We start from the raw sequence: 14,435 nt of genomic DNA on the forward strand, positions 1-14,435 counted from the left end.
CTTGCTTTGCTCCTGAAGTGACGTTTAGCACTGTTTTACACTCAGCTTTCCCTGTTCAGACTGACAGAAGAGTTTCAAAGAAATACAGACAAGTTCCTGACTCCTCTTCCCCGGTCCTTCTCTGCTGATGCTCTAGCTCTCCTCCATATAAACCTCTCTTGAGTTTCTTTCACAGATTATGTCTTCCTCATAACAGGAAGGTGCTCTAAGCCACAAAAAGAAACCTCTAGATCCCCACATTAGTATGGTGGAGAATGCTAGGAAATAGCTCTTTTGAGCCTGGGATGCTAGGCAAATTCCAGCAACAGAGAAGCAAAGCAGATGCGTACTCTGTGAAGAAGCCACCCTGCCTCAACACTGCTGAAGGACATCAACAATTCCCAGCCTCAGTTTTCCTAGCTAGTTGCACTGGCTGACTGCTTCCTCACTGCTGGTTGAGGGCTCCTTCACAAATGCATCTGCCTAGAGATGAGCTGGGTGGCAAGGGGTGATTATGGTAGAAACTGTGAAGAGAGACCAGGTCTCAGCTGGAAAGTGAGAGGTTGGAGATGACATCCTGGGGACAAAGAGGAAATGAGCAGCGCTAATGAGAGAGGAGGAGGCTCCTGCCTGCACTGTTTGTGGGGCAATGTGCTGAGAGACAGACTGACACCTGGACAGACAGAAAGGCTAAAGGGAAGTGACTTTCATTTCTGCAGTGCAGCTTCTGGCTGCTCCCCATTATACCATGACCATGGCCCTCCCCACCGTATTCTCTCCAGTTACAGGATAAAGGGCATACCTGATGACAGAAGACTCCCGCTGCTGCCGCTGATAATTTTGCCTTTACTCCCCATGTTGGCCAGCTTTGAGGTCTTGAGCGTTCCAGTTTCGGTCAGGTCAATTGCAATTTCACTCAGGCTTCTTGCAGCGTGAATCTTGGACTGGACATGGACACAGGAGTTAGTAATGATCTAGTGCTTCTTTAAAGTTCACAGTAGGAAAAAGTCCTTTTGCTGTGGCAGGAAACAGGCCTCCACAGCAAACTTGGGTTATCTTACAAGAATAGAAGCAATCTGGCACGGTATTCAGTGGTGCACTTTTTACATTCTTGAGTGGGTACAATTCTGGCATCGCTTCCTGTTGTTTGTTATTTTCTCTGCTTTGCCATGCACATTTTTCCCTCTAAAACAAACTACGTATGGGGTCACTGTGTTACCACATACAATAAGAAACCTTCAGAAATGCCAACATAATAAACTGCAAAGCCCAAAGGCTAAAGACCATCTCTAGCATCTGAAGGAAGCCAGGAAGGGCCTTTACAAATCTGCAACGAGCTTTGGACCAAGACACAGTGAGGACTTGGCTTAAATGGGCTGTCATGAGAAGCTGGAAGAAAATACAGGAAAGGAAAGGCAGGAAAACATGTTCAGGTTATGGTCCAGACTATCAAGCCACCTGCAGTGCCCCTACCGTGAGTGACCTCTTCAAAGCATTAACATTACTCCAGTAAGAAACAACAGCCGACCCCAGCTCAGTAACTGGCCACATTAGGGAAAGGAGTCACCCATTGTACACCACCAAATGTCAACAATCTAGGCACCTCCGGGGAAAGTGAAATGTGCATACTGCATAAACCTGAGGAGAGGAGAGGAGAGGAGAGGAGAGGAGAGGAGAGGAGAGGAGAGGAGAGGAGAGGAGAGGAGAGGAGAGAGAAGAGCAGATTTCATTTGGAAGGGACCTCCAACGATCATCTAGTCCTCCTCCTATCTTAGGAAGGAATGAGTTGACTTCCTAAGATGTCGCCCTTTCTCCATTGTTTATGGAAGGATTTGAGACAAGATGCCCAGAAAGTTCAGGTAAGGTAACTCCAGAACTTTCTCTTTGTGGAGCAGTGAGCTCCGTTGTGGTTATGCCCACAGAGCCAACAAAGGCAGAAAACGTTCAGGGCAAGGGGGTCAGCGGCACTGAGCAATGAAATGAGCATGGTGGCTGCTTGAAGGGTTGGGCTAACTCAGTACTACTGTCTCCCTTGCCTCTGCAATACAAACACCACTGTTAGTAGCTCACCATCTACCTCCAGTCCATTCTCCTGGCAGCCTCTAGCAGGTGCTTAACATGAACAAGATGATCAAGAACATTGATTGAAGTTCCTAGGGATGGTCCTTCAGTTATATCCCTAGCACTGATAGGATGAAGAACCCTACATATGAGGGTATCTTGGGTGGCCACAAGAATTTTTCAGTCCTTTTTGTGACCAGTACAGCCTTAGGATCACCTTAAAATAGCAACTGCCACATCAGAACAACCCCAAAGCCTCTCTAGTCTTCTATCTCATTTCTGACTGCAGTAATCTCCAAGCACTTCAGAAGAAAATATAAGGAAACTTGTCACTAAGCCATTGTGGAATAATCTGTGCACATGGAAAATTTCCTCCTGCCTCTTCTGAACTAATGCTTATGTTCTGAGCTCTATTTTATGTATTGGTTGTTGAATTCACTTCAGGTAACAAGCCATGCTAACAAGGAGGAAACTGACAACCAAGAAGCAGCTCACTGTCTGTAACAGGGCACACAAGGATGACTACTATTTCATCTCCAACCTGGAAATTGGCTTCTAGCTCACTGACCCTCAAGTGAGGTCCTCAGTCACGGATGGAGGGAGCTTGCAGCTCAGCCCATTGCCCCAATCTCACAAGTCCTGTGCTGCTGAGCTTTAATTAGCCTGGCCTTGCAGGGCCACTGACTGATTTCTATTTCCCAGAACCCAGAAAGTTGTTGGGACATTGTGCCAAGGCTCTCCAGCTGCACAAAGACTTTTGTTCAACAGGATGGTGAAGCCCCAGTTCACCTGAGCATTCACCTCTGCATGTCCTCAAGGCCAGAAGAGACTCAGCTCTAGTCATACAGTTCAGGTGATGTGCACATGATTACAGTGCTAACAAATTGGAAGCTGATTGACGTCCACGTACCAGGATATGATCTCTTCCCACCAGAACTAACACAAGATGGGACTACAAGGAACACTTGCCATGATGGGATTTTCAATGTTATTTCACATCCTCAGGAAGCAGAAATCATTTTAACAAGAACTAAGGCTGAATTGATGGCTGAATGCTCACCACACTGAGCTTCATTCTTAGCTCTGTTACTGATTTGCTGTGGGGCTTTGGGTAAGACACTTAAGGTTAAGCTCTTAGCGAGCCCCTGCCTCCATTTGCACATCAGTGAAATAAAAGGGGAGTAAAATGTCTCCCTGTTGCACACTGTATTTTTAAGATTAATTTAAGACTGCAAATGAAGACAGCACTGGGAGAGCCTTACACTGAAAACACCCTCAGAAGTATTATCATAATTTAATATTCTTGGGTATTTATAGGCTTCATCATTACCATTCAGAGGTACCCAAATGCCTCACAAGCTTATTTCCACAACAACCCCAAGAACAGGGTGTGTGCACTCACTCATTTGAGTGCAGAGGCTGAACTACCTGCCAAGATGTCAGAGCAGATCGGGCAACCAGTACTGACCCTCTTAAACTAATGATACAAGCAGTTAGACACTTCTCATTTCCAGCAGCTCCTCCCCAAAATCAGCCCCAGGAGAAGGATAGCACTCTGTAAGCTTCTTGGATCTGACTTGGATCTGACACTTCTGGTCACAAACAAGGTCTATGAAACATGTTCTCCAAATAGCTCCGGAAGGTTAGTTTTAGGTGAAAAGGAAAGTCACTGCTTTTATCTAATGAGATTTCCTGCTACTGAAGTCTTGATAAGGAGCCTGAGCATGAACTGCTGTCTTGCTGCTATGCCAGATCTTTGGAGGTAACAAGTCTTCAGGCTGCTGCTGTTCTGGTGATTTATCCCCTGCAGGTGTATATATGCTGTATGACCCTACATATATGTAGGGCTATGCATACTTTGTATAACCCCATGAACAGCCATACTGATCAAACCCAGTATCTGCCTAATCCAATATACTGAGCTCTTGCAGCGGATGTCTAGGAAAGGTACAAACCCCAAGTCTGCACAGACAGATCCTGCCCTCCCGCTCTGCGAGGCAGTGGTTTTCCTGTATTTGTAGGATAGTTACAGCGAGAAGCCCTGTAGTTTATTTCCACTCATATTCAGACTATAAATTAGGGCACACTCTGGCCCTACCTGTTTGACTAGGCACCAACTAAAATGCTGAGCGAAGGCAATGCAGCTGGATGCTGTTGTGGTCCTGGCTGGCATGCCAAGCCAGCAGTGGCTGGAAGTGTGCCCTACATAGAGCAAACGAAAAAATTATATACGACCAAAACCTGGCATCCCTGGAGCCAGGAGAGAGGAAAAACAAACCAGAAGAGAGCAGATAGGGGATCACCAGGGCAGAGTGCACCCCACAGAGGGTGCAATCCAAACCTGCTGAAACCACAGGAGAAGGTTTTAGATCAGATTGCAGTTGTGCTAATGGTGCCCTGTGCTTAACAGTGGGGATGAGGCATCTCCTGAAAGGAATGGGGTTAATTTTCCATGCTGCTCAATCCCTGCTGCCTCTGCTGCCTACAGCAATGCCAATCAGCATTGGTTGGTCTTGTGCTTTAGACAGCCACTCATCAACGGCAGGAATCAGACCAACAGCTCATTTCATACAGGCCACTGAACAGCAGCCAGCGCAAGGCCTGGGCTAGACACTGTACTGACAGCACAACAGTGGAGAGCTAGATTATATCCCATTAGCGCTCCCTCGGGCCCTCCAGTCCCTCCAGGCTCAAAAATTTTAAAGCACTTAGCGCAGACCTGCCAAGTCCCATTTACATGGAGGGAGACTGACTCATTCATGAGTCATTTCAAAGCATGGGGCCAAACTGATTCCCAGTGCTGTTCTGACAGGGTCAGAAGGTGAAGAAAAATCCATCAGTGAAAAACAAGAGTAGATGGACACTAGGGATGAATTTATCCCTCTTGCTTGCAGTGATGGGGCTTTGCTGCAGGTGATTTTTTAGAAACCCCTGGCCTATTTTCTACCGGTTCATTCAGCCAAAAATCCTCACGCTTGGAGGAAGGTGCTGTTGGAAATTCCCACAAAAGGGGACTTCTCAAGGCTTCTAGGCCAAGTGCTTGATTGACTCTGTGCAGTCAACAGAGCAAAGACATGCCTTGAAGTCCTGCTGCATCTGTCTCCTGAAAAAAACGGGAAGCTGACAGGAGTTCTGCCTGCTGACATGTTCACTCGGAAAGCTGGGGATCTTTTCACTACGCTTCAGTTGCAAGGAGAGAGAGACAGATCAGTGGGGAGCAAGACGCTGGGAACTCGGTGAGCTGGCAGGAGTTCAATGCAGAGTGAGGCTGCAAAGAAGGCTGGGACGTCCCTTCCTTGCAAAAGGGTCAAAATGCAGGCAAAGCTGATTTTATTTCTTTTTAAAATCAAGTGAAGGGGCTTTTCCAGTGGAGCTGTGCAGAAGGTCCAGATCCAACTGGTGCCCACCTATATGAGAAGCACAGAGTTCAAGCTTGCTTTATCACTATGTCATATCTCCTGCCACCTAATCTACATCACTGGAGTGAAGGCTCAGTTGCAGTGAGCTCCAGCAGGCTTTTTCTTCTAAGTTTGTTTTTATTTTTCTTTCTTTTGTCAAAACGGTACGAAATGCCAAGTTTGAACATGAAAGGAAGGAATATCTAAGTTTTGCTTTGAAGTTGGGGATTCAACTGAAGTGGGGACTGAGATTTAAGGGGATGCAAACCCATGTGACCTGAAACTCAAATAACTGTTTGTCTAAGCCTTTGAGAGCTCAAATGAAGACATTTCACATCACCCCACTCTGGAGTACGTTCTACTGGTTTTCAAAAGCAAAGCGCACATAAGTACAGTGTCCTGAAGTGACCAGCAGGATGAATTGAACAGATCAATTAAAATTGATGGATCTATCAATCTTGACAGTGTCATGTCAAAGATGAGGACAACAGACTAAAATACCAGTTCCCTTAAGAGAAAGGGACAAAAATATTTGTATGCCTTAACTTCAAAGCCCCAGCGTGACCACTGACATTACTGTGACAAAGCACACTGACATGGTCACAGACGAGACAGGCTGACAAATGAGGGCTGGTGGGTGGTGCTGTCTGTAGGAGTGTGAGAGAGGGGAGATCAGATTGAAACACAATCTGCCAACAACAAAAGAAGTCACTGAAGGGAAGTCCTGGGCATTTAAGAGACCCAGTTTCTTACCAAAGAAATGGGAGGAGGAGGGAATCTCCTTTTGTTTGTTGGTTGCTTGTGACCTAAATACCTTGCAGCTAGATCAGCAAATCTATCTGGCTAAAAGTAAAAAAAATAAACTTCTGTTTGTTTGCTGAGTTGAGAGCAAAACACAGAGAGCTATGCATTGTCCTGGTGGTGCTGAGCAGAGGAGGGGGACAGGAAAGCATTACCTGGTATCGGGTGAGTGTGCGATTTTATCCATATTCACAGCTGGCACTTAGGCAGCTCACAGCAGCTAAGATGAATCCCGGATTTTTTTTCATTAGATGGGACATGGCCAAAGTGGGTGTAACCATGTGTTCAGCCCAAGGCATCCGAAAGTCCTACCCACTCTACAATAAAGTCACAGATATCTTGATGGGAAAAGCAATGTCAGAAGGGTTTAGTGTGAGATGGACTACTGGCACACTGATGGCCCTTCACATAATTTCAGTAAACCAACTCAAGTCACTGAACTGGAAGAAAAATAATGCAGCAAAGAAAAAGAGGAAAAAAAGATTTTTCTGTCAGATTAGTGAGCTAAACTGGCTCATGAAGGGACCTGATAGGGCCAGGGCCTGTGCATGGGAGGGAGCAGCCCCTGCCTGAAAATGCGGGCAGTGCTTTCAGCAACAGCAAGATGGAAAGATTGTTTCAGCCATTTTGAGGAGTATCACTCTGCAAACTCCTGCCACCTCACCAGAGATGGGGGTCAATGCAGGCAGCTGTATAAGCAGGTACCCACTCAAACCACTTTTTATTTTCTCTGTAAAGTCTTATGCTAGCATGCTCGTAAGGAGAGGGTCGTCTGCCTGAGCAGTCTCTCTTCTGTCTCAAAGTGATCTCAAAGTGATCAAAGCAATCTCCTGCTGCTCTGGGTATGCCTAAAATTACTGTTGATGAAAGGAATTAGAGGGAGAACACACGCTCCTCTGGTTTCAAGGTAGTTTCTTTTGTGTATTGAGTGGCCCTTTGTGCAGCACCAGATCAAGACAGTTCCTTGTAAGGCCAGGCTGTCAGTATCCTGCCCCCCTCCTTCTGTTGTGAGATTCTGTGTGGAGAGAGAAATAATATCCCTACTCCTCATTTCTAGGAAAATACAATAGTAGAAAGCAAGGGACAGCAAGAAGGATTCAGAAACAGGTGTAGAGTGTGAAGCTACTTTGAACTCAGTTATTGGAAGGTGCCCTAACTTTATGACAGAGTTCAAGAACCAGAAGACCTGTGGAAACCATCCAGACAGGGACACGACCCCATCTGCTTGCAAACTTTGGATCCTCCAATTTGGCCACAGTTCAGTACAACCTTTCCCTCAATCCTCACTCCCATAGACATGAATTTGATACAAATTCCCTCAATCTGGCCAAAGCCAGCAGATATTTTGAGTCAATTTGGCTTTTTGTGATCTCAAGTGGAAAGGGAGGGTAGGAAAGGAGTCACCATCTGGACTTGACCTTATTGGGACTGTGGGGAGTGAAAAGAACTCATCCACCACACCATGCACTTCCCACCTCCAACTTGCTTACCTTGCTTTGCTTTCTGTCCAGGTAGAACTGATGTTGACTAATGGCCATAGCCCAGATAGACTTTATTAGTGCTGGACAGGCATACCACGTATGCACAGCGATGCCACTATGCCCAAAAGTCCTCCTGGTCACAGATGCCCTGGAGAGGAGAAAAGAATGAACTGGGGTTACATCAAGGTTTCCTTGGATTGTTTTCTGTGGCAGAACCTATCACAGACCTCATAGTAAAAGCTGCTGTCATTACTGCACACACCCTTGTGTGCTAATGGGAAAAAATGCTTAGAGAACAGCAATAAATAGTTGATCAAGCCAGGAGAGCATTTACTTTAAATAACTCCTCAAGTTAGGAAGCTCCAGAGGACCAACAGTAAAGATCATCCAGTTTGTCCAGTTCAGACTGTGTTCCTGGGTTTGGCTGGGCTGATGCTGACCTGCTACGTGTCCTAGGGGAGTCACCAATGCCAAAGCATGTGTGAATCCACTGTGTCTCATCACATGCTGAGATACCTGAGGCCAAGTTCTCACACCCTCCACTACCTCTGGCTTTGGACAGTGGCTCTCAAATATCAGGACTCAGGTGACAACTAAAGATCCACAGGATCAATGGCTGCTTTAGAGAATGTGGGAGAAACTCTTCAGGTACCTCGACTTCCCCACTTGTAAACAAATGTAGCAGGACTTGCCACATGGTATGAGAAAGGGGAGTTGTGAGACTTGGAGAGGGCTGCCTAGTGCCCTGGAGAGAGGAATGTTATTCAGCGATTAGCTGAGTGAATATAAAAACAGGAAAAATAAGAGCTAAATGTTTCCTCTCTGGGACTCTCAATTGTCCTCAAATATTAGCAAAAAACACAGGTTAGGTTTCCCCATGCTTTCACAGCTGTACAAAACTGCTTGATTATTCCTCCCCACCCCTCAACTCTAACCCCACCAGCAGAGCCCCTGACACCGGCACACCAGCACACACAGGCTCGCAGCATCCTGGTGTGCAGAACCCCTCCCACTGCAGGGATGTAGTACTGGCTGGAGTAAACCAAGACACCAATCTACAGAGCCCCAGATGAGGTCCTTCTCTCCAGTCTGTTAAGAAGAGCCTTGTGGCGGAGTACAATTATGAAATGAATGTGAGCACTGGTACATAGGCTAGCTCAGAAATGTGACACTTTTGTTAGAGCCTTTCATGTAGTAACGTGGATGGTGAAGAGGGGCCAGTGCAAGGGACAGCCTGGGGAGCAGGGTATGCTACAGAGGGGCTGCCACAGTCCATAGCCAGCAGGCACTCTGTGAGATGCAGATGTGGAGATCACACTGCAGGACAGCCCAGGAGCTCTACTGTGTAGTGCAAGAGATGGTCTACTCTTTTACCAGCACTCGGAAGTCCTCAAGCCTGCTAAGGCAGTGGTTCCCCTCCTGCACCTGCACTGGCCACCTCTCCTCTGGTGCCTGTGGGCTACTGCCCTGTCCAAAATTGAAGGTGAATGTGGGGATGGGAGGCACATGGTCAAAGAAAGTTGTGATAGAGCCAAGAATGAAAGAAAAGCAAAACTCTGCAATGAAATGGGAGCTGCTGGTCAGGTTCAGCCTGGGAGAGGGCTGACAGATCTTATGTCAGGGCCTTTTCAGTGCTGCAAAATGTCTTAAAGTCAAATTGTGAAGCTACACATCAGAATGAAATTTCTCTGAGAAAACAGCTGCAGCCAATGCAAACGAGGTCTGAGACAACTGGGAGCTCATGTCTCAGTGTTACCCTGTACTAAGCCCTCTCCATGCAACTGGAGCAGAAGACCTTGTTCCATTGTAAGTATTGTTCTTGTGAGAAAACTATCCACGGATGCAACAGGATGGCAGCTGATGGTCCTAATGAAGATGGGTGCTGGGCCTCATCCCTGTCACTGGACTGGGAATGAAGGCTGTGCTGGGAGGTGCTCTTGAAGTTGAGGCTGGAGAGGGGATCCAACTCTGGATGCTTTATGTTGGTTTAAGGGACGCAAACCACTGCAGCACATTGGCATATAAGGCTCTAAGGCATTAAGGCACTCAAACATGGGCTAAAGCCTTAATTCTGGTGTCATCCTATCCAGTTCAAATGCAGTTACTCATTTTGAACTCTCAGAAACATACTCTGCAAGCCATTCATTTTCTCATCTTAAAAGTAGTGATTTCCAACTTTTTTTCTTTTTGGGATCTGTACCCGTTTCCCATCAAAACTGCAGACCCCGTTAGAAAGTCTGCAGACTTAGCTGGTCAGAGCTGTGGACTTGCTTTTCACAGCTGTCTTTTGGGGACCTGTGAGAGGTGGCCCACTGGTGTTTTTTCCGTGACTTCCCTCCACACATGCCACATGCGCTATGGAATTAACCCTGTTGATACCCCCTAAAATGTATCATTCCTGTCCTTTACAGGATAGGTAACCACGATGAAGAGAGGTTAAATGGCTTGTTCAGGACAGGAAGCCACAGGCAGAGGCAGGGCTTAAAAACATACATTGTGCTGCCCAGCCCTGGCCACAACCACCGAGCTGTGCTTGCTCTCCTGTGAGCGTGGCTTCGCTGACTCAGGCTCTGGTTTGGCTACAAGGGTAGGAACGCGGGGAGAGCACTGTGTTGGTTACTCCTCCGCCTCCACATGCCGAACAGCTCCTCACAGGAGTCCATCCCACTTGGCCGGGAGACTACACCAGAGCTGTGTTCCCACCACGCCACTGCAATGTGCCTTGTTGCTTTACAGCCAGCATACCATTTTGACCTGGACGATGGTACTCCCTGGATATAAAAATCAACCAACTGAATCCCCCTGTAGTAAGAAAGTACCAGGCTGACAACCTGGGACAGGGTTTTGTCCTCCTGGTGTTGATTGAGGGAAACAGCGCAATGGAATACAAAACGGAAGCTCTTCTGTGTCAGTAATTCCTATCATCTAAATACAAATGAGACAGAAGAGGTTCCTCTATTTGGTGACATTTCATGCATGACACTGAGTTGCAAATATCATCATGATTTTAACGTCCCATAGCTATTTGCTTTCTCTTCCTTGCAATCGCTGTTTACAGGAAACAGCCAGCCTGGGCGTTTAGGGGCTTCTTGCTGCTGGTTGCTTGCAGCACGCGTTTCTGACACCTCGCCCGCTACCGGAGGCTCAGTGGGGGAAGGACTACACCACCCCCAGCTCCCGCTGCTGGAAGATCTCCCAGCATATTCTCAGCTTTGGGCATTTGCACTGCTAGATTTCATGCGACTATTTACATGCTTAATATTAAGCAGATGCTTCAAGGTTCTGCTGACCTGGAGCTGCAGAACGGTACGAGCTGCTCTACTCAGTTTTTGCTTTAACAAAATGCACCTATAGACAGGCACCGTTGTATTGGTGCAACTGTGTTCATATCAGGGCAAATAAGCACAGAAACTGCATGCAAAATTCCCCTAATAAAAACCCATATATTAGTATACAGATAAGCACGGGAAACAGGTGAAACAGGATCACAGCTGAGCGATCAGCAAAACACGCTACTACCAGCAGCACATCAAATCAGTCTGGGAAGAGTGCTGTTTTCCCTCAGCTGTATTCGTACTTACTTTGCAAGTGGGATATGGCTTTTAGCTACAACTTACAGAGCAATATACACACTGGTCACCGTCTGCAGTAACCATCCACTAACACAAACGAGCAAGGGGTGCAGAATGCACTGATTAGATGCAGCACAGTCAATTGAACTCACTTTCTCCCATGTTCGGTCTCTAAAGTAAGAAAAAAAGACTCCTTGCCAAAAAGACTGATGGGCTTTCATCCAGACTGCCGGTAAACCTCTGGTACCGTGCCATTCCTTTCAGTTGCACTACTGAATATTTATTTACAAGGAAGCACGGGAGTACAAAATCTGGCGCCCATCTCCAGGCTCCAAGTGCAACACAGGGACAAGGCAACCCCCTTTCCACTCACGGGGGTTGCCGGCACCGCAGCTGAGGCACCCGAGCTGCACAGCCCCAGGGGTCAGAAGGTGCCAAAACAGAGGAAAGGAATTAAAAAATACCGCTAGGAGCCGAGGGGAAACACATCCTCAAAAACACCCACCCGAACCCAAACCGTCCGGCTGGAAGGATGCGGCAGCCCCTGGCTCGGTACCCGCTGGCCCTTGCCTACGGTCTTCCCAGCTACCAAGCGCAGCAAGCCCCGCACAGCGACGCGGGGAGCACGGCTCGTCACGATCGCTAGGCGCTGCAAAGCCCGGCTCGGCATGGCTCAGCCCTGCTCGGTATGGCTCAGCCCGGCTCGGCATGGCTCAGCCCGGCTCGGTACGGCTCAGCCCGGCTCGGCACGGCTCAGCCCGGCTCGGCATGGCTCAGCCCGGCTCGGTACGGGTCAGCCCGGCTCGGCATGGCTCAGCCCGGCTCGGCACGGCTCAGCCCGGCTCGGCATGGCTCAGCCCGGCTCGGCACGGCTCAGCCCGGCTCGGCATGGCTCAGCCCGGCTCGGCACGGCTCAGCCCGGCTCGGCATGGCTCAGCCCGGCTCGATACGGCTCAGCCCGGCTCGGCATGGCTCAGCCCGGCTCGGTACGGCTCAGCCCGGCTCGGTACGGCTCAGCCCGGCTCGGCTCGGCACTGCGAAGCCCGGCTCGGCTCCGCTCTCACCTGCGCGGGTCGTGCACCTCCACCGAAAACTTCTTCTCGCGGAAATAGAGGTTCTCCAGCTGCCTCCATTGGAAGATCTGCGGGGAGAAGAAGGGGGTGAGGCGCCTCCGCGCAAACCCTCGCCCAGCCCTGCCCGCCGCGCCGCTTCCTCCCGGCGCTGCGGCGGGGCTGCCCCGCTCCGCTCCGCTCCGCCCCGGCTCGGCTCGGCCCCGCGTCCCGCCCGCGCCCTCCGCCCAGGAGCCGCGGGGCAGCCCCGGGGGCGGGCGGCGTCCTCCCGCCCGGCCCCTGCTGGCTGCGGCGGGCTCGGTGCCGGGGGGAGGCGGGGAAGGGAGCCGGTTTCGCTGTGCAGGGCGAAATACGGTTTAAACACATGCAAGCAACGGGAAAACGGGGATTCAGCTACTTTTTTCTTCGAGGGCGGGCAGCTGGTGTGTATGGGCCCCTGGCACCGCAGCCTCTCCCTCGGGCAAAGAGCGCAGCGCAGACCTCGGAGGGGCGAAGGTGGCCCGGCTGGGTAGGTGAGACCCCCACAGAGGCGACTTCCACCGCTCCGCTGAACCGCGATACCCAGCTCTGCTTTCACCCCCGCAATCAACGTAAAACTCGCATGAGCATAAGCCGAGCGGAGTCAGTTGATGTATACTGGGTGCTGGCAGCGCGTGTGTTGGCAATGCCCAGGGCTCCAGCGTGCTCCCGGCGGTGTGAAACGCAGCAATAAGCAAGTCGTATCCCTGCCTCCATTTTACAGGCTGCCCGGTTGGGGCATCTCAAAGCAGCACACAGCCAAAGCCAACACTATCACCAAGGGGGGAAACTGAGGCATGAAGTAGACGTGAGAGTAAAACACAGGTCTCCGGGGTGCTGGCTGCGTGCCCTCGCCCCTGAGTCAGCACAGGCCAGCCCTAGGGTCTCCGCCTGCCCACTGAGTGTACGTGCTCCTGGGCAGTGGGACGCGCTCACACGGTCCCTGTACCCACACCTCTGCTGTGAAGCAAGCCCCGTCTCCCAGGCAGGAGGGAGGACGTGGTGACTGCCAAACACCGTGTCAGCTCTGCAAACCACTGCACCATCACTGCTGCAGACAGGTCCACCACCACCTCCTCTTTACAAATGGGTAAGCCAAAATCCAAACCCTATTTTCCAGGCTGCTAATCCACAGGGAGGAGGCAGCTTCCACCCCCTGGGCATCTTGCAGTTCGGCTTCCTCATGCTGCCCCTAGCAAGCAACCTCGCTGCTGAGGAGCAGAGCCAGCAGAGCTTTCCCTGATTTATACTCCCTCTCCTACTACAAGCAGCTTCTGTGGAGTTCCTGTCCTACCCCCAAGGAAGGCGCTGGCTCCTGCCACACCGAGATAAGCCGCTTGCCGGTGTCAGCGCTCTGGAGATAAGTAAAACAGGAGGTGTAATTTGATTTGCACTGTTTAAGCTGCTGGTGGAGGTGAAATCTAGCAAATAAAACAAGCCACAGTGAGGACCCAAACATTTTCTCCTCACTAATACTTCAGGGGCAGCAAAATTGAAAATATTTGTGTTTGTAAAAGTTTCCAACCAAAAGTTGGGAGTTTTTTTGGGGGGTAGTGGTTGTTTTTTTCTTTTTTTCTTTCTATAACGGGGTGTTTGGAAGGAAGGATGGGGTAAGGAGGGCGCTGAGGTGCCCTGTACTCTGGGTCTATCCATGTCGCAGGAGGGTAGGGGAGGAAGGGGGCCAGGAGGGATGGGAAGCTTGAAGGGCTGGGTTACACTGTCCTTAGAGGATTATTTTATTCCTCCACTGGAAAACTTAACTGCTGCATAAAAGTTGTAGTCACCAAACGAAGCACAGAAATACCCACTATTTTACCCACCGAGGAAGGACAGACATGGGATGAAAGGGTTAAGCCGGGAGCTGAGATCTGAACCTGAAGTCTGTCTTCCCTGCAAGCGCCCAGCACTGCAGCCGAGCTTCAAAGGCACGAAAAGGAAGTTTAGGGCCTAAACTCCCACTGACAACAACTGGGGTCAAGCCTGAGACTGCCATGTGGGCTGCCGAAAACATCCCTCTGTGCTTCCAGATGCCCGTCCGCAGGGTGGGGAGGATAA

The 14,435-nt window shown here is 49.6% G+C and overlaps 1 protein-coding gene across 3 annotated transcripts in view; it reads right to left on the reverse strand.

Annotated features, from left to right (window-relative positions):
- FRMD4A (FERM domain containing 4A) overlaps positions 1 to 14,435 on the reverse strand; it is a 212,682-nt gene that overhangs the window by 26,923 nt on the left and 171,324 nt on the right. For all 3 annotated transcript variants that reach the window (XM_059816142.1, XM_059816143.1, XM_059816141.1), the window contains exons 12-14: positions 12,357 to 12,433; positions 7,730 to 7,868; positions 782 to 923 (exon numbers count right to left, since the gene is read on the reverse strand). In XM_059816142.1, coding sequence (XP_059672125.1) covers positions 782 to 923; positions 7,730 to 7,868; positions 12,357 to 12,433 — 358 coding nt within the window. The remainder of the gene's footprint in view (positions 1 to 781; positions 924 to 7,729; positions 7,869 to 12,356; positions 12,434 to 14,435) is intronic.

Source organism: Gavia stellata, chromosome 4 (assembly GCF_030936135.1).
Source record: "Gavia stellata isolate bGavSte3 chromosome 4, bGavSte3.hap2, whole genome shotgun sequence".
Classification (NCBI taxonomy): domain Eukaryota; kingdom Metazoa; phylum Chordata; class Aves; order Gaviiformes; family Gaviidae; genus Gavia; species Gavia stellata.